At 44.2% G+C, this 26,472-nt stretch overlaps 1 protein-coding gene across 14 annotated transcripts in view; it reads left to right on the forward strand.

The window, feature by feature from the left end:
* KIF1B (kinesin family member 1B) overlaps positions 1 to 20,577 on the forward strand; it is a 151,686-nt gene extending 131,109 nt beyond the window's left edge. For 7 of the 14 annotated variants that reach the window (XM_067719827.1, XM_067719846.1, XM_067719874.1 and 4 more), the window contains 11 exons: positions 6,144 to 6,258; positions 7,018 to 7,151; positions 8,602 to 8,663; positions 10,299 to 10,444; positions 10,631 to 10,870; positions 11,997 to 12,068; positions 13,085 to 13,206; positions 14,660 to 14,809; positions 15,164 to 15,356; positions 15,564 to 15,682; positions 16,244 to 20,577. In XM_067719827.1, coding sequence (XP_067575928.1) covers positions 6,144 to 6,258; positions 7,018 to 7,151; positions 8,602 to 8,663; positions 10,299 to 10,444; positions 10,631 to 10,870; positions 11,997 to 12,068; positions 13,085 to 13,206; positions 14,660 to 14,809; positions 15,164 to 15,356; positions 15,564 to 15,682; positions 16,244 to 16,286 — 1,396 coding nt within the window. In that variant the 3' untranslated portion in view covers positions 16,287 to 20,577. Of the gene's footprint in view, positions 1 to 2,980; positions 3,008 to 6,143; positions 6,259 to 7,017; positions 7,152 to 8,601; positions 8,664 to 10,298; positions 10,445 to 10,630; positions 10,871 to 11,996; positions 12,069 to 13,084; positions 13,207 to 14,659; positions 14,810 to 15,163; positions 15,357 to 15,563; positions 15,683 to 16,243 lie in introns of all 14 variants that reach the window. The other 7 variants (XM_067719817.1, XM_067719912.1, XM_067719865.1 and 4 more) reach the window with 2 other exon arrangements.
* The last annotated feature ends 5,895 nt before the right edge of the window (positions 20,578 to 26,472 follow it).

The raw sequence follows: 26,472 nt of genomic DNA on the forward strand, positions 1-26,472 counted from the left end.
TCATGGGAACATGCCCTCCAAGGTATAGTGAACCCTCTTGTGTTCATCTTTGCTGCTGCCAGTATCGGCTCAAGGAGTCTCAGTATCTGCTTTTCATTTTCCTTTATGCATAAAGGCAATAAATTATTATAAACTCTTCTGACTAAGATTGGCTGCTATAAATAATGAATTTTATTTTAAATTAGTTTCCCTTAGAATTCCATTTTATAATCAAGTGATGACAATGCATAAAGCACCTAGCCGTTCTACATTCCCGTGTCAGACTGGAAATAAATCTGCTGGGGCACTTTTACCTCCCTGGGAAAGGAGTCCCGTCATCGTGCACAGAGACTCCCATTTCTCTACGTGGTGAGGGCTAGGAAACAGGAGTGGCTGTGTGTTCTAATGTGGGCTCAGAACTCAGCCTTCGAATTACAGGAATTCTCTGTGGTCTGCCTGTTCCTAAAAAAGTTGCTCACATGTGTTGGCAAGAGGGAGAGGAAAAATGAGACAATAAGCAGAAGCAGAAATGAAAAGTTCGGGCCAGGATTAATTTCTTTACATTGTTTCTTTGTGTTACTGTTTTGCATGGGAGTGAGGAAAAGGAAACAAATGTCTGTTTGCTTTTTGCCAGTCAGAGGAGCTGGCAGAAGCTGTGGACACAAAGGGAAGGTGGGTGAGAGGGTGTGTACCTATGTGGAGGGGTTGTGGCAGAGGTAAAGTAGGGTGCTTTGACCCCCGCCTTGGCCTATTCCTGGGCAAAATCTTGAACAATACCATTTCTCTGAAGTCAGCATTAACCCCACATAGCGTTCCCTCTTCTGCCAGACATTTACAGCAAGTATTCAGCTGGCATTCACCACATTTTCCTTGCAACTATGAGAAATATATCTTAAACTTCCCTATGGTACTTAGCAAAACAGGGAAAAATGGTGTTTGGTTGAAGTGCTGGTTATGTTAAACTTGCCTACATTAGAGTAACCTTCAAAAGTCCTTTGATTCCTGTCCGGCAGCGTGTCACATGCTGTAGAAGATGAATTTGGCTTTGTTAGAAGCAGTTTATCTTTCCCAGTAGAAGCTTAGAGTTAATCAAAAAAGTTGCTGGGACTTCCCTGGTGGCGCAGCAGTTAAGAATCTACCTGCCAACGCAAGGGACACAGGTTTGAGTCCTGGTCCAGGAAGATCCCACATGCCGCGGAGCAACGAAACCTGTGTGCCACAACTACTGCGCCCACGTGCTGCAAATACTGGAGCCCGCGTGCCTACAGCCCACGTGCCACAACTGCTGAGCCCGTGTGCTGTAACTGCTGAAGCCTACGTGCCTAGAGCCCGTGCTCCACAACAAGAGAAGCCACCACGGTGAGAAGCCCATGCACTGCAATGAAGAGTAACCGCTGCTCGCCGCACCTAGAGAAAGCCTGCATGCAGCAACAAAGACCCAACACAGCCGAAAAGGTTAAAAAAAAAAAAGTTAAAAAAAAAGATTGCTAAAGTCAAGAGTGATAAAAAGAGGAATTTCCCTGGTGGCGCAGTGGTTAAGAATCCACCTGCCAATGCAGGGGACACAGGTTCGAGCCCTGGTCCAGGAAGATCCCACATGCCGCAGAGCAACTAAGCCCATGCGCCACAACTACTGAGCCTGCGCAACTACTGAAGCCCGTGCGCCTAGAGCCCGTGCTCCGCAACAAGAGAAGCCACCGCAATGAGAAGTCCGTGCACTGCAAGGAAGAGTAGCCCCTGCTTGCCACAACTAGAGAAAGCCCATGCACAGCAGCGAAGACCTAACACAGCCAAAATATAAATAAATAAAAATTTTAAAAAGAAGATACAGACTTTAAACACTTGTTTTAACTTAAGGTATATACATGTACATTAATTTGTCAAGCTCTTGCTATAGGGCCAAGGCCTTTTCTTTAATTGTAGGCTCATTTATTGGACTTCTGACTGTCTTTCTTGCAAAGCCACACCCATAATTCATCACCTATTTTTTCAATTTGGTGGAACTAGAAACCTATGAATAAAATCTAAGTGCAAAATCCTTTAAACTTTTTATCATATATCATCAAAATTTTATTTCCCTCTTTCTTTTACATTGAGCTCACCCAAACTTAACAGCTGTTTTTTAAACAATTCACCATTATCAAGTCTTTTTTAAATGTTCAATTTATTTTTCACACTAAGTTTCCACACTTAGTTTTGTTTCACACTAAGCAAAAATTCTTTTTGCCCTCATGTTTCAGTGATTTATCTAATATTTAATTAAATTAGATAATTATAATAGCAAATACAACCACATAAACAGGTTTGTAGTACTGACACTTGAGAAGCATGAAACTCGGCTCTTTGGAGCAAATTTTCTGGGCGATGAGCTACCTCTTTATTTTAGAATAATGTTCAATGAGAAATGGACGTCAGTCTATACATTGTAGGGGTGTGGAGAGCATAAGTTCATTTGGTAAGTGGCTAAATGGAGTTTGGTCAAGAGAGCTTTTGTTCTTTTTGCCTAAGGTTTAATGTTTAAAGTTGAACTTACAGAACTCCAGTTGGGTGTATTACATACGTAATTAGAGGGCTCTTGTGATATATTGATAGTGGAGCGCAGCTGACAAGGGCCATTACTCCTTTTCTCCCCAGCCCTGCGTTTCTGTTACCTACTGACTTGTTTTTCCCTTAACTCCACAGCAACTTCCTACCATTTCCAATAGTAAGTCACCTCCTAAAGGGATGTTAATAGAGGTGGTCTCCACTCTCCCTTCTGTGCCCAGCATTTCCTTAACTGAACGTCTCAGGAGAGGGACCCATGTCATTGGAAGCCCTTTATCAAATTGTGTCCCATGGAATTCTCTGTTAATTGTTTGTCCACTTGAATTCACTTTTGCTTATCAGCAAACTTGTGTTTTTATATATATATTTTTTTCTCTCTCCTCTCTCTCTCTCCCTCTCTTTTTTCCTTTTTTTTTCTTTTGCTGCACTAACAAAAGCTTTTTCTGTGTTTTTACAGGCTCTTTCTTGATAAGGATATTCCTAGGTATTTTCTGTTTGCTTTTTTTTGCACATAAAGATTCTAGTTTATCAGAATGCTTTATGTCTTATGTAGCTTTGACTGCTATTTTAATTTAATAGTTTTCCGCCATGTAAACTTGCGCCCACCTAAGATAGAGCAAGACCTTATTCTGCACCCTTGTGCCCTGGGTTTTTCTGATGCATGTATAGTTTCACATGTAGGCTCTTAAGTAATTTGTAGAGTTCTTAATTATTTTCTCATTCCATTTAGTAAACTTGCCCATTTTACTCTATGCCCCTTCAAGTTTTTCTCTTCCACATTACAAAGTAGAATGTTACTCCCCTCATTTCATAAGGAATCTCAGGCTTGCATAATTGTTCACTTTTTTCTTCGTTTTGTCCTGTGTAGTAGTAGAGACCGATTTAGTTATTTGAGTAGCTGAGTCTGTGAGAAATATTTTTTTTATTTTTAAACATTTCTCTTTCTCCTGTCAGGACTGCTTGTCTCATCTATTTATTTTCTGCTTTTGGAAAAGAAAAAGTTCCTGGTTCAGTAGTAAAGGAAATTTTCCCCCATCTCTCTCTTCGTCTCATTTAGGGAAGAAAACTGAAGGAAGTGATACATGATAATTTAGCCTAAGTGTTTTTTTAAAGATGCACATACACCGCACACAACACATACGCACACACACATACAGACACACACATACATATACTCACACACTGCCGTTGTCCGGAACATCTTGAGAAATCCATTTGGGATTATATCCTGACCACCTTAGCGCCATACAGGACAGCATGTCTCAGGACTCGGCCCTGTTTCTAACTCCACATTCTCTTGCTAGCTTGATTTCATTGACATTTCTCTTCAGTCTTGGTTGCATTTCTTATGACCACCTCTCAAGAGTTGCCACCCTTGGTGAGTATTTCAAAAGAATGTGCTGCAGTAACTCCCAGGCACCAAACAAAACAACAAAAAACCCCACCTTTTTCCCTCCATCCCAGTACAGGGAGATTTTAGCGATGTCAGAATTTTTCTGTTAGCCAAGTTTCTGCCAGTGAAGTTTCCTCTTTAGGTTAAGTGAAAACCAGAAAACAGAAATGTGAAGAGGCTTTCTCACACAAATTCAAAACATCTGCCTCAGTGGAAAGGGAATCTTGAACCCTGATTACTGGCAGCAGGAGATGCTTAGGTTCTGGCGTGGAGCTTGATGAGTGGCGGGTTCCAGGCGGCAGTGAAGTGCTTGTTGCTGTCAAGTGTCTCCAGGGCCCTCGCCCTGAGGAGGGGCCTCGCTTCACTCTGCACGGGGTGTCCAGACCTGCAGTGCGACAGGCAGGCCCCATTCCAGGCACCTCGGCAGACCCTGGGACACAATAGAAGAGCAGTCTCAGGGACAGGGCCCTCAAGTGGCTTCTGCCGAAGTAATGGATTTCACCACCCAATATTAGAATTTGTCTTAAACCAAATTACAATTTAGATGTGATCGAAACAGAGCTTTGTGGATGCATAAAGGGTTCTCTGCTGAGCCCAGTGAGCCCAGGAGCTGGGGAAGGACTTCTGTCATCCTTTGTTGTGGTTGCTGTTTGGGTCTCTTTGTTGCTTTGTCCATCTTTGTCCTGTTAGTTGTCTCTGTATTCCTTTGGTGTATTTATAGAGAATTTACTTGACCCATACACACTGCCTCAAAAGCTAGATGTCTGAGAGAGTGTCACGTACAGCCGAAGGCCCTTGGACAACACGGGTTTGAACTGCGCGGGTCCGCTCGCGTGTGGATTGTTTTCAGCAGTAAGTACCACAATACTACGTGATCCGCAGTTGGCTGAATCGGTGGAGGCAAAACCTCGGGTACCAAGGGCCGACTGTAAGTTATACACAGATTTTTAACTGCATGGAGGGTCAGCCCCCTAACTTACCCTGTTGTTCAAGGGTCAACTGTACTTCAAGAAGACTTAGATCTAGAAGTAGCTACAAGATGAAATAATCAGGCTTCAGACACTGGCACTCAGAGGATGAGGTGTGGTTACGGAGTTCATTTAAGTATTGTTTTCTCTGTTTATTTCTGGAGAAAGAAGCATGGAGATGTGTTTAAAGAGAAGGTATGCCAGCTATTTGTCATGGGACACCTAGAAAAGATAGCTGCAGTGAGATTACCATTTGGGAAGGAGTGAGGAGGAACGTACTGGGCAGGGGAGAAGGTGTGCAGAACTCTAGATGAATTGGGTGGGGTGTATTACACGTGCAGAGAGCTAGTGGTGATGGGAAGCTCACTCTGAAGGGGTGGACGAAGTGTCTTCCCCAACAGTCCTAACGGGGGTCTGAGGGAGGGACACGGGGGGTCGAGTTGGGAGTTGATCTGTGACACTGCTGTTGAACTCAGGACAGTGCTTCAGGTGAGACTTGCTGAACTGGAAGGTTTAATGCCAAGTAGGGTCTATGGTGTTTTACTAGTAAGAGGGAAGAGAGATATTAAAGCAACTTTAAAAACCAGTTTATGGGTGTTTATTAAATAATCAAGCTTCTAGTTATTTGAATGTAAGATTCTTATGTGAATTTTTTGGAAAACTGATAAGTAGTAGTTGGCTAGCTCTGGTGTAAAAAATCATTCTCTTTTGCTGAAATGTCAGCTAAGAATAACCTCTTATTCTTCTATTTAAAACAAGTCTCTCTATACTGTTTCTTTCATGAACCCTCCCAGATGTGTTTGTGACATTTCTGAGGCTCAGCAGAGTGAGATCGAGATACAAAGACTGCAGCTTCCAAATGACTGAATCTTTGCTTCCGTCCCTCATCACTGACTGACAGAGGAGCTTACTTAGTCTTTCTTTCCTGTTTTAGTTTCTGTTGATACTCATTTCTCCTTTTCATCTTAATCCCTTCAATTGATCTCAATTGATTTTTATGTTTATAGGCGGAGGAGAAGCAGGCTTGTCAAAAAACAAAAAGCATAGCTTAAGTGTTCCTTGACGATGGGTGGGGGGCAAGAGCATGGGCGCCTGCCTTTCCCTCCTCGAAGGCACAGGTTCTGCTCTGTCGTTAGACTTTGGTAAGTTGGAAATGCTGGTCGGTGTGGGATTCTGCAGCATTACTGACAATGGCAGTGGCTGGACTAAGGTGACTTCAGCTTCTTCTGCATGACTCCCTCTTGCCTTTTTGACTTTAGGACCTTCTATCGTTTCGAGGCCGTGTGGGATAGCTCCCTCCATAACTCCCTCCTTCTGAACCGAGTGACACCCTATGGGGAAAAGATCTACATGACCTTGTCGGCCTACCTGGAGGTGAGAAGACCCACAACTTGAGTTGCCGTGAACAGCCAGCCCTGAACAGTGGGAAAGTTACAACAGGAAATGGGGAGGAAAGATTTGACTGATTTTGTCTTCCTTTCCCCCTGCACATCGTGAAGTTATTTTATTATACTTTGCTAACTGTTTTGGTTATATTAACTTCTGTTCCTGGTCTCTAGTTAATCAGAAAGTCACATAACTTCTATTACAGCTTTAGCAGCCCAATTCCCATTCTTCAAAGAATGTATGATTTTAAGAATACCACCTCTTGTCTTCGTAGTTGTGGGCAGAGCCTAGTAGTGGTTAACAGCACAGACCCTGGAACTAGCCTATCTGAGTTCAAGTCCCTGTGCTGCCACTTACTGCCTTCATGTCCTTGGACAAGTGACTTCATCTCTCTGTGCCTCAATTTCCTTGTCTTTTAAACAGGGGTAATAATAATAGCATTTATCTCAGAAAGTTGTTGAGAGGTCACAGAAAAGGATTTAGAACAAACAGTGCTTGGCATATAACAAGTAATAAATATTAGCCGTTATTACAGAAAAAAAACTTTGAAAAACATAAATGCATCTGCAAGCAACACCACCTGACCTTGCACGTATTATCTTCTGATTTGCTGTTGAAATCATCAGTAGAGCTGAAATCCTCCACCCCCCACATCTGGGAGCAGCTTTCCCAATACAGTAGTGCCCAGACTGTGGTCACAGATGCTCTGTCTGTGTTTAATCGGAGCCCACTCCTGTTTGCTTTCAGCTGGATCATTGTATCCAGCCAGCTGTCATCACCAAGGATGTGTGCATGGTCTTCTATTCCCGGGATGCCAAGATCTCGCCGCCACGCTCACTGCGCAGCCTCTTTGGCAGCGGCTATTCAAAGTCACCAGACTCGTAAGTTTTTGAGACAAGTTTAGCTTCTAGTTGGTGTACCCTGTACAGAATCAGCAGTCTTCTAGCTGCTGTTTTCAGGGTTAGTTCACAACTTATAAACCAGAGTGCAGTGACTTGAATGTTTGCATTTAATAAAATATTGATAAACAGATGAGTTAATGAGGGAAGGAAGGAATGTTCCATTGTGAACACTTCTCAGAAAATTTTGTAGGGACTAAATGTTCTTTTTAAATGTCATTATTATTATTTCTAACAGCTTACCATACCATTGGGATTTTATCCTTTTTAAGATTTATTCATGTTTAAGATATATGAATGTACATGAAGAATAACACAGTGACTACCTGTGCATCACTACCCGGCTTAAAAATTAAGTATCACTAAAACAGTAGAAGAGTCAGTCCCCTTCTTAACCACACCCCCCAGAAACTGATGTTTATCATTTCATTCTAGTCAGACCTTTCCCCCGTCATCTTTTCTTTCTTGTGGTAAGAAAAGGCAAAATTTTAATCTTCACATTTCTATTATAAACCTTCTAGTTTATCATTCAGTTTATTTTTTATATGTGACTCCTAATTTCTTTTTTTTTTTTACATCTTTATTGGAGTATAATAGCTTTACAATGGTGTGTTAGTTTCTGCTTTACAACATAATGAATCAGTTATATATATACATATGTTCCCATATCTCTTCCCTCTTGCGCCTCCCTCCCTCCCAATCCCACCCCTCCAGGCGATCACAAAGCACTGAGCTGATCTCCCTGTGCTATGCGGCTGCTTCCCACTAGCTATCTACCTTACGTTTGGTAGCGTATATATGTCCATGCCTCTCTCTCGCTTTGTCACAGCTTACCCTTCCCCCTCCCCATATCCTCAAGTCCATTCTCTAGTAGGTCTGTGTCTTTATTCCTGTCTTACCCCTAGGTTCTTCATGACATTTTTTTTTCTTAAATTCCATATATTTGTGTTAGCGTACGGTATTTGTCTCTCTCTTTCTGACTTACTTCACTCTGTATGACAGACTCTAGGTCTATCCACCTCATTACAAATAGCTCAATTTCGTTTCTTTTTATGGCTGAGTAATATTCCATTGTATATATGTGCCACATCTTCTTTATCCATTCATCCGATGATGGACACTTAGGTTGTTTCCATCTCCTGGCTATTGTAAATAGAGCTGCAGTGAACATTGTGGTACATGACTCTTTTTGAATTATGGTTTTCTCAGGGTATATGCCCAGTAGTGGGATTGCTGGGTCTATCATTCAGTTTTGTTCTTAAGCTCAGAACAGGAAAAGAACAGTGACTGATAAGAAATGTCTGTAATTATATTTGAGGGTGGATTGCAGACCCAGTGGAGGAGACAGTGTTTTAAGCAGAGAGAATTGAGATTTTCTTGGTTTTGTGCTATATGAAATTAAGCAGTTGTTTATTTGTTTTAATTCAAATAGAAATCGAGTCACTGGAATTTATGAACTCAGTTTATGCAAGATGGCAGACACAGGTAGTCCAGGTAAGCTCTATGGATCAGGAAAGTGATAGTTACCTTTGCATTTGACTGGAGTACATTATATCAAAAATCTACCCCACCCCTGTAGGATAGATATACATTTTTGAGAAGCCAGTTATATTTTACAAGCCACTTTGGTGGTGGTGGTGGTGGGAGTTTCCTTTTTCTGAGTTGCAGCACTGTTTGGTTTATGACATGCAATACAGTTATAAAAGCTGTATGGGACAAAATGTTGCTGGGCTGTGGAATACTATAACACATTCAAGCGTGTTAGAGTGAATTTGGCTTGGAAAACTTCAGAACCATTTCCCTCTCAACCTTAACCCCAAAGATAACTTGACAGTATAACTTTACAGGTGCTGTCAACCTAGAATTTGAACTTCCTATGCTCTAGAAAGACAAATTATCAAGTTGAACTTGTTCTGTGTCCTTTTTTTTTTTTTTTTTTTTTTTTTTTTTTTGCGGTATGCGGGCCTCTCACTGTTGTGGCCTCTCCCGTTGCGGAGCACAGGCTCCGGACACGCAGGCTCAGCGGCCATGGCTCATAGGCCCAGACGCTCCGCGGCATGTGGGATCTTCCTGGAGCGGGGCACGAACCCGTGTCCCCTGCATCGGCAGGCGGACTCTCAACCACTGCGCCACCAGGGAAGCCCTGTGTCCTTTTTAATGTCTCCTTGAACTGCTGTTGTTCCTCCAGTTTGGTGGCCTTCAACAGCACTCTATGTTTCCATGTTTGTAAACTGGAACGTGGACACAAGTCAGGGTTTTTAAAAACATTTAATGTAAATTTGAGTCGGTTTAGAGAACATATGTGGAAAAGAGGCCAAGGCCCACAGGTAAGATTGAGATAAAAAAAGACAACTTTGAGTATGAATCCAAGTCCCAATAGCAGCTAATTATAGTGTCTAGATAGTTCCTTCAGAAATTTTTTAATTAACGTAAATTCATGTCTCTTGTATGTGAAACCAGCATAATATTTTTTAAAATTATTGGGAAATAATGGAGGCTAAACCAGTCTGTCATCTACCATCTTAACTGAGCTACCAAATGTGAGGTAGCTCACATCTTTCCCACTTTTTTCCCATGAATGTATTTTTATATATTTAGAACAATAGCGTACAGGCTATTTAATCTCTGTATTTTCACTTAACATAATAACTAGCATTGGGGCTTCCCTGGTGGCACAGTGGTTGAGAGCCCGCCTGCTGATGCAGGGGACACGGGTTCGTGTCCCGGTCCGGGAGGATCCCACATGCCGCGGAGCGGCTGGGCCCATGAGCCATGGCCGCTGAGCCTGCGCGTCCAGAGCCTGTGCTCCGCAACGGGAGAGGCCACAGCAGTGAGAGGCCCATGTACCGCAAAAAAACCCACAACAACAACAACAAAAAAAACTAGCATTTTCTCAAGAGGCATTACTAGCTTCATAATTATTAAAGAATATAAAACTCAGTTTTTAAAAGAAGTTTAGAGAGTTGCTTTGGGGCAAAAGGGATAAATTTTTATTAATAATCAAAATCCCATGTATCTTGAGACTAAACTGTCTCAGTGTGCCATATAATGTGAATTATTAAGTCATTTTGAGCTAAAATTGGAATTGGATGTTTTTCTGGAAAAACGAGTTGTTTCCTCTTATCTCAGGCATGCAGAGGAGGAGAAGGAAAATCTTGGATACATCAGTGGCATATGTGCGGGGAGAAGAGAACTTAGCAGGCTGGCGACCTCGTGGAGACAGCCTCATCCTTGAGCACCAGTGGGACTTGGAGAAGCTGGAGCTCCTGCACGAGGTACGCTGGGGCACGGGGTGCACAGGTGAACTCTCGGGCAAGATTCCCGCAGCATCAGTCTTACACTCACCTCCTGTCTGTGATCCTGGCTTTGCAGTTTTCGATCATGATGGAGGCATAATATTTTGCTTATTAAGATCTTGATGAGCTTTGTGTTTGCTGAGGCTGTAGTGTTGATCTTCTTAGGTGGAGAAAACCCGCCACTTCCTGCTGCTCCGTGAGAGACTTGGTGACAGCATCCCCACATCCCTGAGCGACTCGTTGTCCCCCAGCCTCAGCAGTGGGACCCTCAGCACCTCCACCAGCATCTCCTCTCAGATCTCAACCACCACCTTTGAAAGTGCCATCACACCCAGTGAGAGCAGTGGCTACGACTCCACAGACATTGAAAGCCTGGTGGATCGAGAGAAAGAGCTGGCTACCAAGGTGTGGCTCCCTGCCTCTGCTGAGCATTTTCCCCCGTGAGGCTCTGTGAGCTGGTGTTTCTGTTTTTTTCACTTGCATTTTCATCTTTCTTTGAGGGCCTCTGTTCAAGGCCTGTGCTCACACTGTGAATATAGAAGTAAATGAGACTTAACTTCTACCCTTAATAAGTTGACAGGCGAGGGGGTGACAAGCTTACAATAGAGGTTTGGTCGAGAATGCTGTGGGAGCCGGAGGAGAGGCCTGCCCAGGAGGGTACTCGTGGACTGACCTTGGAAGGATGCGCAGGAGAGAGCCAGCGGCGTCCTGCATGATCAGTGTGAGGGAATCCGTGCAGGAGAGGGACAGGAGATGGAGTTGGAGAGATAGGGCAGGGCCAGATCACGAAGAGCCTATGTGCTGGACTAAAGCGTCCAGAATATCCCGGGAGTGACTTGGAAATGTTTCAAACAGGTATTTGTTTTAGGAAGATTTCTCTGGCAGCAGTAAAGAGGATGGACTTGTGGTGAAGAGACAGGCTAGAGGCAGAAAGAATTCTTTATTTCAGTAATCCAGATGAGAAACGGTAAAGTTTTTAACTATGGCGGGGGTGGGTGGGATGAAGAGGAATCACGGGAGAGACGTTTGGAAGGTAGAATCCGCATTCCTTGTTGCCTGGATAACAGCAGGAGAGGGCAGAGAGGTTGTTGAGGGTGACCACCAGGCATGTGGGTCTGGGCAACTGGCTGACAATGGAATATAGAAATAAGAGGGATTTTGTGTTCTTTTCAATAATCGAATGGTCGTCTAGTTGATTTGGGAATGTATGTCCATCCAGAAACCTCCATGCCTTTTAGTACCAGGACAAATGGAGAATGAAAGGGATGCTGTCGCATTCTTAAGCGCTTTAAACTATGGTGTTTACGGTAATTCACTTTTGTAGTCATGAGAATGGCTTTTTATCCACTCATTTTATTGTCTTTGTTAGGCATGTACCAGGCTTCTCTTGCTATGTACTCAGTTAATTTCTAGAGCTATTTGAGCAGCACCTGAGCTCCACTGTGAGTCGTAGGCATGTTATTTCCCTTCCTGCTTTAATCCCGGGCTTTGTTTAACCATTGAAACTTACTCTTCCCTCTCTCTTCCCTAGTGCCTGCAACTTCTCACCCACACTTTCAACCGAGAATTCGGCCAGGTGCACGGCAGCATCAGTGGCTGCAAGGTGAGCAGCTCTCACTTCCTGTCCTCAGGCTTTGCTGCTTTTAGGTGGCTTGAGATGGGCAGAACATTACATGTGAGGATGTATGACATATCCGCTCTTTCGTTTATTTAATTTTTCAGTCAGAACACTGACTTCTGAAGATAAAAGTATTCTTCTGTGTCTCTTAGAGTAATTATGAGATGGGAAACATTTGGGCTTTTCCCTGAATCCCTTGGAGAAGAGTATTCTTCAGGGGGTGATATATTATTATATGGCAAGGCACAAGAAGTCCTGAGGTTCTTGGTGGCATGAAATTTTGTTGCCTTCAACAAAGAGTGAGGTGAACACTTTAAAGAATTTCTGCATCATTCACTCTGTTCTGGTCATCTTCACCTTTTTTGCTATTCCCTAGACACTCCAAGCTTTCCGCCTTGAGGTTGTGTACAGTGGCTGTGCATTTTCCCAGTATAACCTTCCAGATAGTCCCATGATTCACTTCTTTATTTCATTTTTCTGCTCAGATGTTGCCTCCTTGGAGCGGATTTCCTTAACCACCCTATGTAAGGCCAGCAGCTCTCTGAAACCTTTTAACCTGCTTCTCTGCTTTACTTTTTGCTGTAGCACTGATCCCTGCCTGACACTTCTTAAAGTGTTTGTTGATTGGTTTATTATCTGCCTTCTCCACTTAAAGTGTAAGCTCCAGGAGGGCAGGGCCTCTGCCATATTCTTAGAACAGTGCCTGTTGTTCTTAGTTCTCGGCACATATAGATAGGGTCATTTAGTTAATGCAGGAAGCTGTAGCAATATAAAATATAAACATATTTTATAAATATAAAAAGCTAGCCTTGCCTCTTTTATAAATGTCTTGATTCCTGTTCTGACACTTTGGCCATAAAATATTCGTAAGGATTGTTTTCTTGAATGACCTGAAACAGAAGAGGATTTATGAACATGAGGTCACTGGCTGTCAAAGCTTCTTACTGCAGAGGTGGTTTTGTTCATCTGAATCTCACTTGCTGTGTTCTGTTTTCTTCCAGTTGTCTGATATCTCTCCAGTCGGACGGGATCCCTCTGTGTCCAGTTTTAGCAGTGCTACCCTCACTCCCTCCTCCACCTGCCCCTCTTTGATAGATGCTAGGGGCAACTCTTTGGATCAGAAGTAAGTACCCAGATTTCACTGACAAAAGCTAATGTAAGAACCAAGGGAAATGCCAACCTTCCGCTAGCTCAGTGGTTCTCAACCGAGGGCAGCACCGTCCCCCTAGGCAGCCTTGGGAAACATGTGGGAGCCTTTTCTGGATGTCACAGTGACTGGGAAGATGCTGCTGACGTCTCTTAACGTCATACGTTTTACTAACTTTCTGCATCAAGTCACTGACTCCTCTTCTTCGTCCCCTTTTGCGTGATTTGTTCTTGTATTCACACCCCTGATTGTCTCCCCAGTCAGATCAGACACAGGAAGCCCCATCCTGGGAAAAATATTTTGAAACTACTTTGGAAAAAATATTTTAATGACACAAGAAAGCATATAGGTAAGAAGAATAGAGATGAAGTCCATGAATGATTCCACGAATTCATCGTTAGAATCACTGCTGTGCAGTGCGCCATCAGTCTCCTTTGCCCTGTCTCCATTCATTATGCTCACCTGTCACAACCCACCTGGTTATCATCCAGCTGTCTATCTTCCTGTATCAACACTGAGGCAGTGGGCTGGAGAAAATAACACAGCCAGGTAATTTAACTGAATTTGGGATGCCATCAACTCTAAGACATTATTTTTATATGCCACTAAAAGAAAAAGCAATGCCAACTAAAATGTGACATGCCATCAATTACAAGATGCATCCCAATTCGAGAAATGGTAAAGTTTGAGAAAAATGGGCTTTTTGGAATTGGTGAAATGCAATTAATTAGACTAAGCTGCTCTACAAAGATAACAATACAGAGCGTGGGGGATTATCTCTCTCACATCAGTTCAGAGCTGGTCCTGGTTGGTGGAGCAGCTCTGCTCCAGACAGCCGTTCAGGGGCCCAGGTTCTTCCCATGTGTTTGCTCGCTCTGCCAGCCCCTCAGGCAGTGGTCCTCAGACTTCAGTGGCATCAGCATCACCTGGGAGGCTTGTTAAAGCCCAGGTGGCTGAACCCCATTCAGAGTTTCTAATTCTGTATGTCTGAGTTGGAGCCTGAGAATTTGAATTTCCAGCAAGTTTTCAGATGAAGTTGATGCTGCTGATCAGGGACCTCACTTTGAGAACCACTGCCCTAGGTGGCGCCCTAGGTATGGCCTTGAGACTAAATAGAAACATACAGAGGAATGGCGTTCATATTCAGTACCCTTCTGTTGAGAGGGCGTCAGGGTAGGAAGAGAGACTGAGTGACTTGGTGGTCATCAGTGATGAGTTTCCTTTGTAACTGCCGGAGGATGACACCAGGTGAATTTGGGATTACGTTTCGGACGCCAGCTTTGTCTTCTTAGCCAAGCTCTCTGGAAGTGATGTTTGCAAGATCCCTGGTGTTCAGGGAGAGGCATTGTTCCTCCTGGTGAGACAGTTGTGTATTGACCTTACTGAAGCACCTGTTACCCCCTTTCTTCCTAACCTCTCTCTTTTCAAGGACCCCAGAAGCCAATTCCCAGGCCTCTAGTCCCTGCCCAGAATTTGAACAGTTTCAGATTGTCCCAACTATGGAAACGCCCTACTTGGCCCGAGCAGGAAAAAATGAATTTCTCAATCTTGTTCCAGATATTGAAGAAATTAGACCAGGGTGAGTACTATATTGAACAAGGATGCCAGGTATTAAAAGACAAATTAGCAGGAATTTACTTTCAGCTCTTCTACATGACGTCTGCATTACAGTCTAATGCAAATGGAATCAGGGTGAAAGAGTGCTGGTTGGGTTTCCACTCCAGGTGTATCACCGCCACCCGGCACAGCACGTGGTGGTGGTGCTTTGTGCTCTTTCGCTGCATTTCTTCAGCAGATAAGATTCTAGACCAAGTAGATCATTTGCCTGTTTCGTTCAGCCTAGGGACTTGGCCTGGGTCTGTTTTGATGGCCCTCGCCTCATGATCACTTTATTTTTGTGAGAAACTAACCTCTCTTTTACTGTCCTTTTCAGCTCAGTGGTCTCTAAGAAAGGATATCTGCATTTCAAGGAGCCACTTTCCAGCAACTGGGCTAAACATTTTGTCGTGGTCCGTCGCCCCTATGTCTTCATCTATAACAGTGACAAAGACCCGGTGGAGCGTGGCATCATTAACTTGTCCACAGCGCAGGTGGAATACAGTGAGGACCAGCAGGCCATGGTGAAGGTCAGTCCTGCCCTCTCTTGCTTTTCATTGCCACGCAGAGCCTTCCCTGTTGAGTTCTGAACTCCGTCGTGTGGTGTGGAATCTCTCTTTTGTATTTGGTGTCTCTGAACCTTCAGTGTGAAGGGCCGTGTGCCCGCTGAATATGGCTGGTGGTCCCCATTGTCCAGTATCCATAGTAACTTTCTCATCTTCCTGTGTCTCTTTCAGACACCGAACACCTTTGCCGTATGCACAAAGCACCGTGGGGTCCTTTTGCAGGCTCTCAATGACAAAGACATGAACGACTGGTTATATGCCTTTAACCCACTCCTTGCTGGCACAATACGGTAAGAGGTTGTTCCCGTGTTTGCTTCCTCTCCTTGGTTTTTGGTTCCAGGGACGTCAACATAAACAGAAAAGGAAGTCTTGTTGCAAACAAGTTTAAAATAGAGGAAGGACAGGAGTGTAAGTGTGGTTGTAAGGTGGCGATGAGGCCTCAGCTTCTCATAAGGTGGCATCTGGTGTCCCGAATGGCTAAAGAGACTCTGGTCACATTTGTACCCAGTTAATCTCCTGCTTTGACTTTTTATTCTTAAGGGGTCTACAGCTGGGGTCTGTGGGACCGAGTAAAGGGAAGATTGTGAGAACCTTAACGGTCTCCCAATATTCGGCCATATGATCCAGCCTCAGATCCTGTGAGGGGCTTGTGTCCCAGGGTCCCCAGAGTGAGGAGGACCACTGGCCGGCCTCTTTGTTCAGGGGCTTAGAGACCCGGGCCTGCGGTGCAGGATGGGAGGACATGCAAGGAGGGGAGCACAGAGGAGGAATACCTGCGAGGGCAAGAGCCCCAGATCCAGTTTTCCAGTCCTGCCGTCTGTCTGATCCTCTGATCCCTTTTCTGCCCACAGGTCAAAACTCTCCCGCAGATGCCCAAGCCAACCGAAGTACTAGGTGACTGCCGAGCGCCCTCACTCGCCTTCCGAGAGATAAAGAAAGTGTTACCTCTCATTCCTCTTTGTGATTCTTGATGGTTATTCTTGTGTGTGATCCTGTGGCTTAAGTGCTCGTCCCTTCTCGTCCAGCACTTTTTCTGTCGCTCCTGGCCCCCGTCCCCATTGCTCTGTACTCTTTTCTTTTTTCCTGTGCTGAGAATCTTGTTAGAAGCATGTGGCCTAACAAAAGGGGGGGAAAAACGAACAAAAAAACAAAAATCCAGAGGGGATCCAGTGAATCTCCCAATTATTTTTTGGTGAATTTTGGCTTCCTTTTGTGTGATAGGTCCCCATATGACCACCTCTGATGTCTGTACTTCTGTCTTTGGATATCTCTGTCTGTTGTTCAGGACAACATAATACTTTTTTCTTTTCATTGTGATATAATTTTAATTTTTCTTGGGTGGCTTAGAGACTAAAGGAAGAGACATCTGGTCTTTTTTAGAACCTGAGAGGAAAAAACTTAACCTTTTCCCCTTCTGTCTCTTTTTGCCATGACTAATCCTTACATTTTCCATTCAGGGAAAGGGTTGTAGTGAGCTTAAAAATGGGACAGGTATATTCTCTGAAATTAGGGCTTATTTAGAACATAGTTATGTAATTTTCATTTAGTGGAAGAGACTTTTCAGCAGGTTTGGGACAGTGGCTGCTGTTGACCTTATAAGAAGGAAAGAGCCAAGGCTATCGCTGATGGATTTCAAAGGACTGTGGGACTTGGGCCTGACAGTGGGGGTCAGTGGGATGCTTGTAGTTCCTCACAGCAGGGCCCCTGTGAGCTGTTTGTCTCCACTGGGAGGGAGCCTCTTCTCTCAGAGTCTCAGTTCTGTTCTTGGAGTTAGTAATGACAGTGGTACAGTTTGGAATTAGTGCCATGATGTCATATACAAATATCCCACAAGGAGGGAGTGTTTCACTATCTGGTGATGAACTTGATGGTCTTTGTCATCATTATGATTATGATAATGCCAGGTAGTGACCTTGTGATTGTTGTAGCTCCCTTTGATCAAAGAAATCGAACTCTTAAGTGTAAACTTGGATGTCTCCCTCTGAATCCAGAGGTCATTTTCAGTGATCCTTGTCAAATTGAAAACACTTTCAATGATGCTTGTCTCCCTATGCTCATAGATAAGTGAACATGGCAGGCTTTGCTTTCTGGACCCCAGAATTATAACGGACTTCCTGCCACCACTAAGAGCAAAAGGACACCTGGGGGCAGAGAAGAGGGTCCACCTGAACCCTGGCCGGGCAGAGAAGAGGGTCCACCTGAACCCTGGCCCCAGGTCTGGTCATTTGTCTCCTCCTTGGTTATCTCCGTCGTGCGTGGAAGTACTGCCAGAGGAGGAAGGAGGAGCTCACTGCCGGTAGCCTCCTTCTGTGACAGAACAGGATCGCCTGCTTCCAGAGGCCATTGTGGAAGATGCTCTTTCTCTTTCAGCTGCAGTAAGTGTCACAGGAATGACATGGGAGAGAAGGCCTCCAGTTACTTCAGTTGCTTTGCCAGTTGACGTGGGGCTGTTCTGTACCATCCTTTACTGCCCTCGCTCACACCTCTGACCATCCATCCTTCAGGTGTTCAGGAAGGTATCTGCTTGCTGCCACTTGGTGGAGATCCTCCGCCGGGGGTCCTCCGCCTCGAGGGTGCTGACTCTCAGGTAGCAAAGGGGAAGGGCCCGTGCGCTCAGCAGGATGGGTGCTGGGCAGGCTCGCCAGCACCCAGACCCTTGCCTCTGCCTTCCTGGAGGGGCTCATCTCCTGGCTTCGTTCATCATAATTGCTTTGCAAAGAGGGGAAAAGGGAGTCACGGAGAGCTTAACAAAAGAAAGACTAGAAATCAAAGGCTATGACCTTACCTGAAAAATGATCAAGAAAAATTCTATGGTAGATTTTTTAACTTTCTTCCTCTCCTTAAAACGTAGGTCACTAACTCTAATGTTACTTGTTTTCTAAATGGTGCTTCAGACTTTAAAGTAGTTAGAGGTTTCTTGTCTAATGGACACAATGTGCCCTTCCAGTGTCCACTCAAATCCAGGGTCTGCCCGTGCTTAGAGACAGCTTCCTGGGCTGAAATTAAATCTAGTTTCAGGGAAACGAAGATGAGATTTGAAGGTTACTTTTCGAATTAAATCATGGCTGCTGCTGCTGTTACAGAGTCTGATAGGAGGACCCGTGTCTGTGGCAAAAGGAGGCCGGGGGGAGCCGAGGGAGATAGAATCAAGTGATACAGTAAGATGTTTTTTATCCTAACTTAAACAAAACTGGCTTGGAAAGTCTTTGCTTTGGAATGTCAGACACTAGAAGAGGCCGAGGTGAGAAGGCCTTGTGAGGCAGTGGGGGCCTTGGCTGCGGCTCCCCGGTACACAGCCCCCACTGGTGCCCCTTTCTCTAGGGGTCTGTTTTCAGATTGGAGTTGGAGCAGTTTCAGGATTGATGTTCCCTTTCCAGGCAGGTCCATCCCCACTTTGAAGCTCTGAGAGAGAATTTATGGCAGGAATTATTTATGAGGCTTTCATGGAAGCCATAGTGTCAGGAAAGTTGAAAGAACTCAGACCTTTAAGGAAACCACCTTTTAAGGGTTGGTTTGTTTGCTTTTTTTTTTTTTTTTCTTGAAGCACACCTTTAAACGAGCAAATAATAATTAAGCAAGAAAGAACACTTACACAAATTTAGGGGAAATGAGCGCTAGAGTAGCCATCTCCTCCCCTCCCTCCCCCATCCTCCTTTCTCCCGCCAGAGCAAAAGACGGCCTCACAGCTTCCACCAGACCAGTGCTCACAGCCTCCTGTCTCCGCGCCTGCCTGGGGGTCACTGAGCTCTCAGGCCGGGCTCTGCGGGGTCCGCCAGCCCACGCACACAGCCACGAGCGCAGGGAAGGGCTGCTTTTGGCAGCTGGGTGAGCACTTGGATTCCAGTACGTTTTGGTAATGTGCGGGAAGTCGAGGGAAATGATTTTTCCCAACTACGACTACTCAAATTGTGGGTGAGATTTTTCAGCTCTTGTAAGATGAAGGAATCAATGAAGCCATTGTGGAAGATCTTTTGGTACCTAAAGTAAAATGACTTCTCCTGGCACATATATCAAAGCAAAGACTTTGTTGTCTGCTGCTTGTTGTCTAATTTACAGGGATATTTAATTTTGTAAGGTATTTGTATATTTATACAGCTATAATTAATTGCACATTGAACTGGAAAAGCAAGGATGACCTAGCGTGTAGCACCTGCTGGTACTTGGCATTCCCTCGTCTGGGTTCCACTAGGGTTCTCCTGGACAGTATCAGGGCTTGTTCATTTCTTGTTTGACTTGGGTCCTTCATTTTACCTTTTGGTTCCCTTTTTAAAATGTGATTGTTAACCTGCTCTTTAAAAAGAAGGAGACTAATTTTGCTGCTGCTCTCAGAAGGTTTGCTGAATGTATTTAAATAGGACTCTAACTCGTGTGCACTGCAGCTGTCCACTGTGGCCAGTGATGATTCACCCAAGTGTGTGGCCAGACCATGACTGTGTAGCAGGAATGTATTGATTTGTGCTTCCTTAGTAAATGGAGATATCAGCTGAGAGATGATCTGCTGCTGTTGTGTTCCAAAAGGCCATTTATGAAACCTGTGTTCGAGCCCCATAAAATCTTAGGAAAGCCTCTAGTCATTTAAAGGAAGAAGTTAGGGTTGATACAAATTTCACATTAAAAATTCAGCCAAAACGGCTTGTGCTCAGACGGAATGTCCGAGTTGAGGTTGGTCTCTTGCCAAACCCTGGCCGTCGTGTGTTGTTTTCATGTCTTCAAGTTAATTTTTTTCATGCTGCGTATTCTGGCATCAGTTCACCCGAGGAATCCATCAGCCTTCTTGTGAGTCGTCTTAGACTTTGTGGCTCTGAAGTACTTGTCCGGTGAGACTTCAAGTCCCTTGTCACCATCCTCATGCACAAAACCCATGAAGCATAAGTGGCCTTTTTGAACCAAGACTTTGCAAACTGATCTCTCCCCAGGGAAGGAGTTGAGCACACTTAGCAACAATGTACATTATTAATTTCAGATTCTCATTTTCATGTTTTATTATGTAAATATTATCTGATGTTCGGAGCCTGAGTATACAGAATGTAAATATAGTTCTTGTATTTGTACTAATTCTGGTTCTTTTGCTGTATAGCCTTAGATGTGCAATGCAGACATCATCTAACTGTGTATGGTAACCTTGCATCACGGAACTATTAGTGAACGAGGTAAAAATAATAAAGGTACAACCAGTGCATCAGAAGGCTCTTGATGTGCGTTTATTCCTACACCCTTTGAAAGGTATTTACACCAATATTTTTCTTGATTTGCAAAGACATTACTCTTCTGGGACAGATGTCACCATGCTATGACCTACATGTTCCTTTCTGATAATGCAAAGCAGCAGTTATTCTATAACTAATGTGATGCTGTTTCTTAGAAAGTACTTTCCTCCCGGTTAGGGAAGTGGCTATTTTAGATGGAAGATTCGCCGTTTTTTTCTCCTAAAGCCTCTGTTTATATACCTACCAATGATTCTGTAGTGTTGTTGTAGGGTGGGTGATGGAGGGTTGAAATTTTCACTGTGTCAATTTAACAAGTTCCTGTTGTGAGCAGAGAATGAGAAGGGACCACTGTCCTGGGTATTTGGGGGAGAAATGGAAGCAGGGAAGGGAAGCGGCATTCGGGCAAAAAGCAGCAGTTCGTCCAGGGCATGTCTGAGGGCCCACCTGTCCCCGGCAAGCGCTGGGTTCTGATGATTCAGCAGCGAACACAGCAGGCCCTATACCCGGGGCCCCCCCATTCCAATGAGGGAAGACACTCGTTATACAAATTTAAAATGTTACAGAGCAAAGAAAAGCTGAATAAAAGATTAGAAGGGATGGGAAGAAAGCGTCTTTTTAGATTGTGTGGTCAGGGAAGGCCTCTTTTGGGAGATGACATTTGAGTAGACTCCTGAATGAAAGAACGGGTAAGCCATGCAAATCCCTGGGCAAAGAGGTCTCCACGCGGAGTAAGTAGGTACCTGAGGCAGCGGTGTCCTCAGAAGATTCCAAAATAGCAAGGAACCAAGGGCGGATTTTGAGAAGATAAGTCCCATGATCTTACTAGTGTTTTAAAAGACCATTCAGATGGCTGGGTGGAGAGCAGCCTGTGTGTGTAGAGATGGGGGACCCGTGGAGGAAAGGGGGCCAAACGGGAAGTTGTTGCCGCAGCGTCCCGGGGGGAGGATGGAGGCTCGGACTAGCAGCAGTAGATTCGGGGAGGAAGGGCCAGATTCAGGACACATTTTATTGTTAGAACTCAGAGTCCGCCGAGGGACCGCATGTCGAGAAAGGAGGATGGTAACTCCCGGGACGTGTGTCTGAGCAAACAGGACGGCCTTGTGGTTCCCTAGGGTGAAGGAGGCTGGAGGTTCTAGAAGAGCTGAGGGTGGTTCTGAATAGAGGACTAGGTTGTGGCCGTGTTCACCTGCATGTGTGGTCCATGAGGCAGTCGCATTCAGGGGGAGAGGTGGGGGCTGGAGACACATTTGGAAACTGACCCATGAAGGTGACAATAAAGGCAAGAGGTGGGGAGATCGGGGAGCGAGTAGCTGTGAGAACCAAGGGCTCTGCGGCCTGGAGCAGTAGGAAGAGAGGACGACAGCAGAGGGACCAGGAGAAGTGGCTGTGAGGAGAGCGTGGTATTTGGCAGTGAAGTGAAGGAAGTGTTTGAAGATGGAGGAAGTGATAGCCGCGTCAAGAGCAGCTGACGGGTTAAAATAAGAACTGAGCAGTGACCGCAGGTTTTGGCAACAGGTCTAGGAAGCTTGAGGGAGCCAGTGAATGCCATCACTTTCTCCCGGTTTCAGAGCCAACTAATAAACAAAAGAATAAGGCAGATAGGAGATCGAAATATCACCTTCGTTACTGTTAAAGCTATGATTAGAGAATGTGGCTTCTGTCTGTGGGTAAATGAATTCCGTGACACCGAGCCTCAGAACTAGAGGGCCGGGAGCAGTGCATCTTGAACCTTAATGTGCGTAAGATTCCCCCGTGGGTCATACTGAGTGCACATTCTGGCTGAGGAGGCCTCGGGTGGGGCCTGAGACCCTGCATTTCTCGTAAGCTTCCACGTGAACCAAGAGGTTCCCTGATGGCAGCCGAGGTCCCCAGAGAGAGGGAAGAAGTGGTCAGGCTGGCCATGCCAGGGGCTCCCCCCAAACTCAGGCAGTTTTGTTTCTCTCCTGGCCCTCTGTGAGGAGCTGGCGGAAGCAGGAATGTTCCAGTAACAGAGCTCACTTCACATGGGAGGAGACATCAGGAGTGCCTCTGCTCTGACGAGGTCGTCGGCGAGTAGAGCATCTTCACGAGTGGTGCGGAAGAAAGCGTACCCAGAGTAGGTGCCAGGGAACGTGGGAGAAGAGGCTGAGTGAGTAATACGGGGTGGGGGGGGCAAGGGGTCAGGGAGAGGTTTCTATTTTAAAGGAAGGCGATAGCCCAGCATGTGTGTCTGCTGATGGGGATGAATGCACTAGAAGGGAAAACCTGACGGTGGGACGAGACCAGAACAGAGAGTTTGCTGGCGTGATCCCCTGGAGGTGGCCGGCGGGCTTGGAGGGGCATGAGAGGGGAGTTCAGCCCTGGGTCCTGGGGGAGCAGTGCTGTTTATCTGCGGTACCAGGAGGCGACACCAAGTTGTAGGCAGCACCCAGGCGGAGAGCTAAGTGACAGGAGCCTTCGCGGGTCCTCCTGGTCATTGGTTTTTCCCTGAGACTCATTGGTCAACTCTAGGCCATGTCTTCCTGAACTGCACTGGACTTTTTGTTTGAACTGCATTAGTTCTTATAAAGCAGGTTGTCCCTTACATCTGGGCCTCATCCAGGGTCACGTCGTTGCTATGACTCTTGCAAAGCTGACAGTATAGAACATCAGGAGGTCCCGTGTAACAGTACATGTTTATTTAATGCATTACTTTTATATCTGATTTTTCTTGTCCAGTGGACAAGACTCCGCACTTCCACTGCAGGAGACGCAGATTCAATCACTGGTCGGGGAACTAAGATCGCGCATGTCGCGTGGCGTGGCCGAAAAAAAAGAGAAAAACTTCTGGTCTCTGCACAGTCTTAAATTTTTAGCTTTTCTGAGCACATCACACGCGTACACTCTGGCTTTAGAACATATGATCTCTGGGTTTTTTCAAAATCGCTCTTCCTACCCACTCGGCAAACAAGCCATTTGAGTTCAGTTGCAGGAATTATACAGCAAGTGAGTGTCAGAGCTGGGATTTTCAAATCTATCCCAACTAGTATGTTACTTACACACCCTCTTATGTAAGTCGAACAAAGGATTCAGCCTTGGGAGGTTTGCAGAGAAGGGTTGTTTTGTAGAATTCCTGCCCAGGCTTTGATTTGGGATTTGGGGAATTAGAGCAAGGCAAAAAATTGTGAAGATGAATAGTAATGTGAGTTGACTTAAGCATTAAAAGCCAAGAATTTGAGGGTTTTCTAAAAGCTAAAGGTCAGCATGAAGCTCTGGCCTCAGCCAGCCCTGGCTTTACTCCATTCATCTCTGGGGAGAGTTGCCTTTGTCCCAGCCCTGCTCTCCTTAAGCCAGTTTGCTGTAGCTTTCCAGCCATGCTGGGAAGCAGTATATTTTGCTGGTTGTTAGCACTTTAACAAAGAAATGAGAAGGCCATGGTTGTTAGCACTTTAACCAAGAAATGAGAAGGCCGTGTAGCATGTACCATTAGTAATAGAAGAAAGAATTATTGGCTGTTTGATTAGATATTTAAACATGTTTGCCTAAAATGATGCTTTGCAGTGGTAACTTGGGTGTGTCCAGATGTTTAGTCACATTGACTCAGCATAATTTCTCCTTTGCCAAATCTCAGACTAGAGCAATCAATTTGTTCCTGCAGCAAACTCTGATGGTAGGTTTTCCTTGTAACCAAGCCTAACAGAAAAAGGAAGTAGTTGCAGAAAAGTTGAAAGTTATGAGAGGTAGAAAGTCTATCTTGAAGAAAGCAATTGTGTAAAGTTCTACCTGTAAAGTTATTACAAGTGCTGTTTGGTCTCCCAAACTAGTGATTGAAAGTTCATTTCAATTTACCTTTCCACTTAAAGCCAACTAAATGTCTCTAACATACAGATATACCCAGTTTCTCTGTGAAAATATGTCTCTGTGAGTTTGCATAATTATGGCCTGCTAATCTGATGAGGAAAGAGTGCTGGGCTCGGCCCTAGTCGACTTGGGTTAAAGTTCAGTTCTGCCACTAATTAGCTGAGAAAGTCAACTTCCCTGAGCTGAGTTTCTTGTTTCAAATTAGACAATATTAATAATGGTATCTTAAATCATACAGTACTTGAGATTCCCAAGGAACTTTCATAGGCATTAGCTTATTTTGATACGGGGAGGGAAGCAGGACACACAGGAGGTGGTGCCCTGCAGATAGTTAGCCCCTGGAGGATGGCAGGCGTCTGGGGAGGCGCTGCTCTGTTTGCCCTCTTTGAAGCTACTCTGCATTTTCTGATTCTGAGTCTCTCTCATTTGCTACAAGGCTGAACTACGAAATCCAGTCTCTGAAAGAGAATGAAGATCTCTGGAATGATAAATGCATGATTAAATATAAGACACTTTATATTTTTTCTCTTAAAAAAATTTAAGATTGTTTGAACTAGTAATTATAACATATATTATTGGGCTTACAATATACAGATAAAAAAATACATGACAGTAATAGCAAAAAGGGACAGCAAGAAAATGGAGCTATATTGTAGTAAAGTTTCTATATTTACCAGAAATGTTCAATACTAAGCTGAAGTACATTGTAATACATTAAAGATGCATATTGTAATCCCTAGACAACCACTAAGAAAATAACTCAAGATTTAGTTAAAAAATCAACCTAGAGGGGAAAAAATCAACCTAGGGATTAAGGTAGTACACACACATAGAAATTAACACAACAGAGCAGTAAAAAGAGAACAAAGGAACAAGGAAGACATGAGACATAGAAAACATAGCAAAATGGCACCCATATATCCAACCATATCGACAGTACACATTACACGTGAAATAGACTGAACACCCCAATCAAAGTGCCACTACCATTGGCAAAGAAAACAAAAGGCATTCAGATTGGAAAGGAAGAAGTAAAATTGTGTTTACTCACAGATGACATGATTGCAGGTAACAAAGTCTCCAAACAGAAGATCAACATACATATATTAGGTGTTTCTGTATACCAATAATGGACAATCTGAAAATGAAATTAGGAAGGTTCTATCCACAGTAAGACAAAAGTTGCTTTGGAATACATCTAATGAAAGAAGTGCAAAGCCTATACACTCAGACTACAAAACGTTGCTGAAGCGAAGATCTAAATCAGTGGAGATGGCAGTTCTCCCCAAAATCTATAGATTCAGCACCCTCCCTGTAAAACCCTAGGGGCATTTTGTGTAGAAATTAACAAACGGACTCTAAAATGGATATGGAAATGGCAAAGGACCTAGAATTAAGAATTGTTAAGGTCATAAAAAATAAGAAAAGACAATAAATTTTCCTAGATCAGAGGAAACTAAAGAGACATGATGACATAATGTTCTGGATGGAAGCAGAACAGGAGAAGTACATTAGTGGAAAAGTGGTACTTGTAATAATAAGTCTGGAGTTTAGTTAATAGCGTTAAACTAAACTCTTGGTTATGACGAATATACCATGGTAGTGCCAAGCTGCTAACAATAGGGGAAACTAGGTGAGGGCTATATAAGGGAACTTTCTGAACTGAGCAACTTTTCTATAAATATAAGTCTATTCTAATATTTATTTTAAGTGGACAAGCAAAAGATCTGAATGGAGGTCTCACCAAAGAAGATATGTGAGTAGCTAGTAAGCACTTGAAAATGTGTTCAACCTTGTTAGGGAAATGCAAATTAAAACCACGATGAGATACTACTTCACACCCACTAGGATGGCTGCAATCACAAAGATAGTATCAAGCGTTGGCGAGGATGTGGAGAAACTAGAACCCTTGTACACTGCTTGTGGGAAAGGGTATAGCCACTTCAAAAATAGATTAGCAGTTCTTAACAAGTTAAACATACACTTAGCATATAACCCAGCAATTTCACTCCCAAGTATCTACCCAAGAGAAATGAAAACATATGCCCACACAA

Source organism: Pseudorca crassidens, chromosome 2 (assembly GCF_039906515.1).
Source record: "Pseudorca crassidens isolate mPseCra1 chromosome 2, mPseCra1.hap1, whole genome shotgun sequence".
NCBI classification, from domain to species: domain Eukaryota; kingdom Metazoa; phylum Chordata; class Mammalia; order Artiodactyla; family Delphinidae; genus Pseudorca; species Pseudorca crassidens.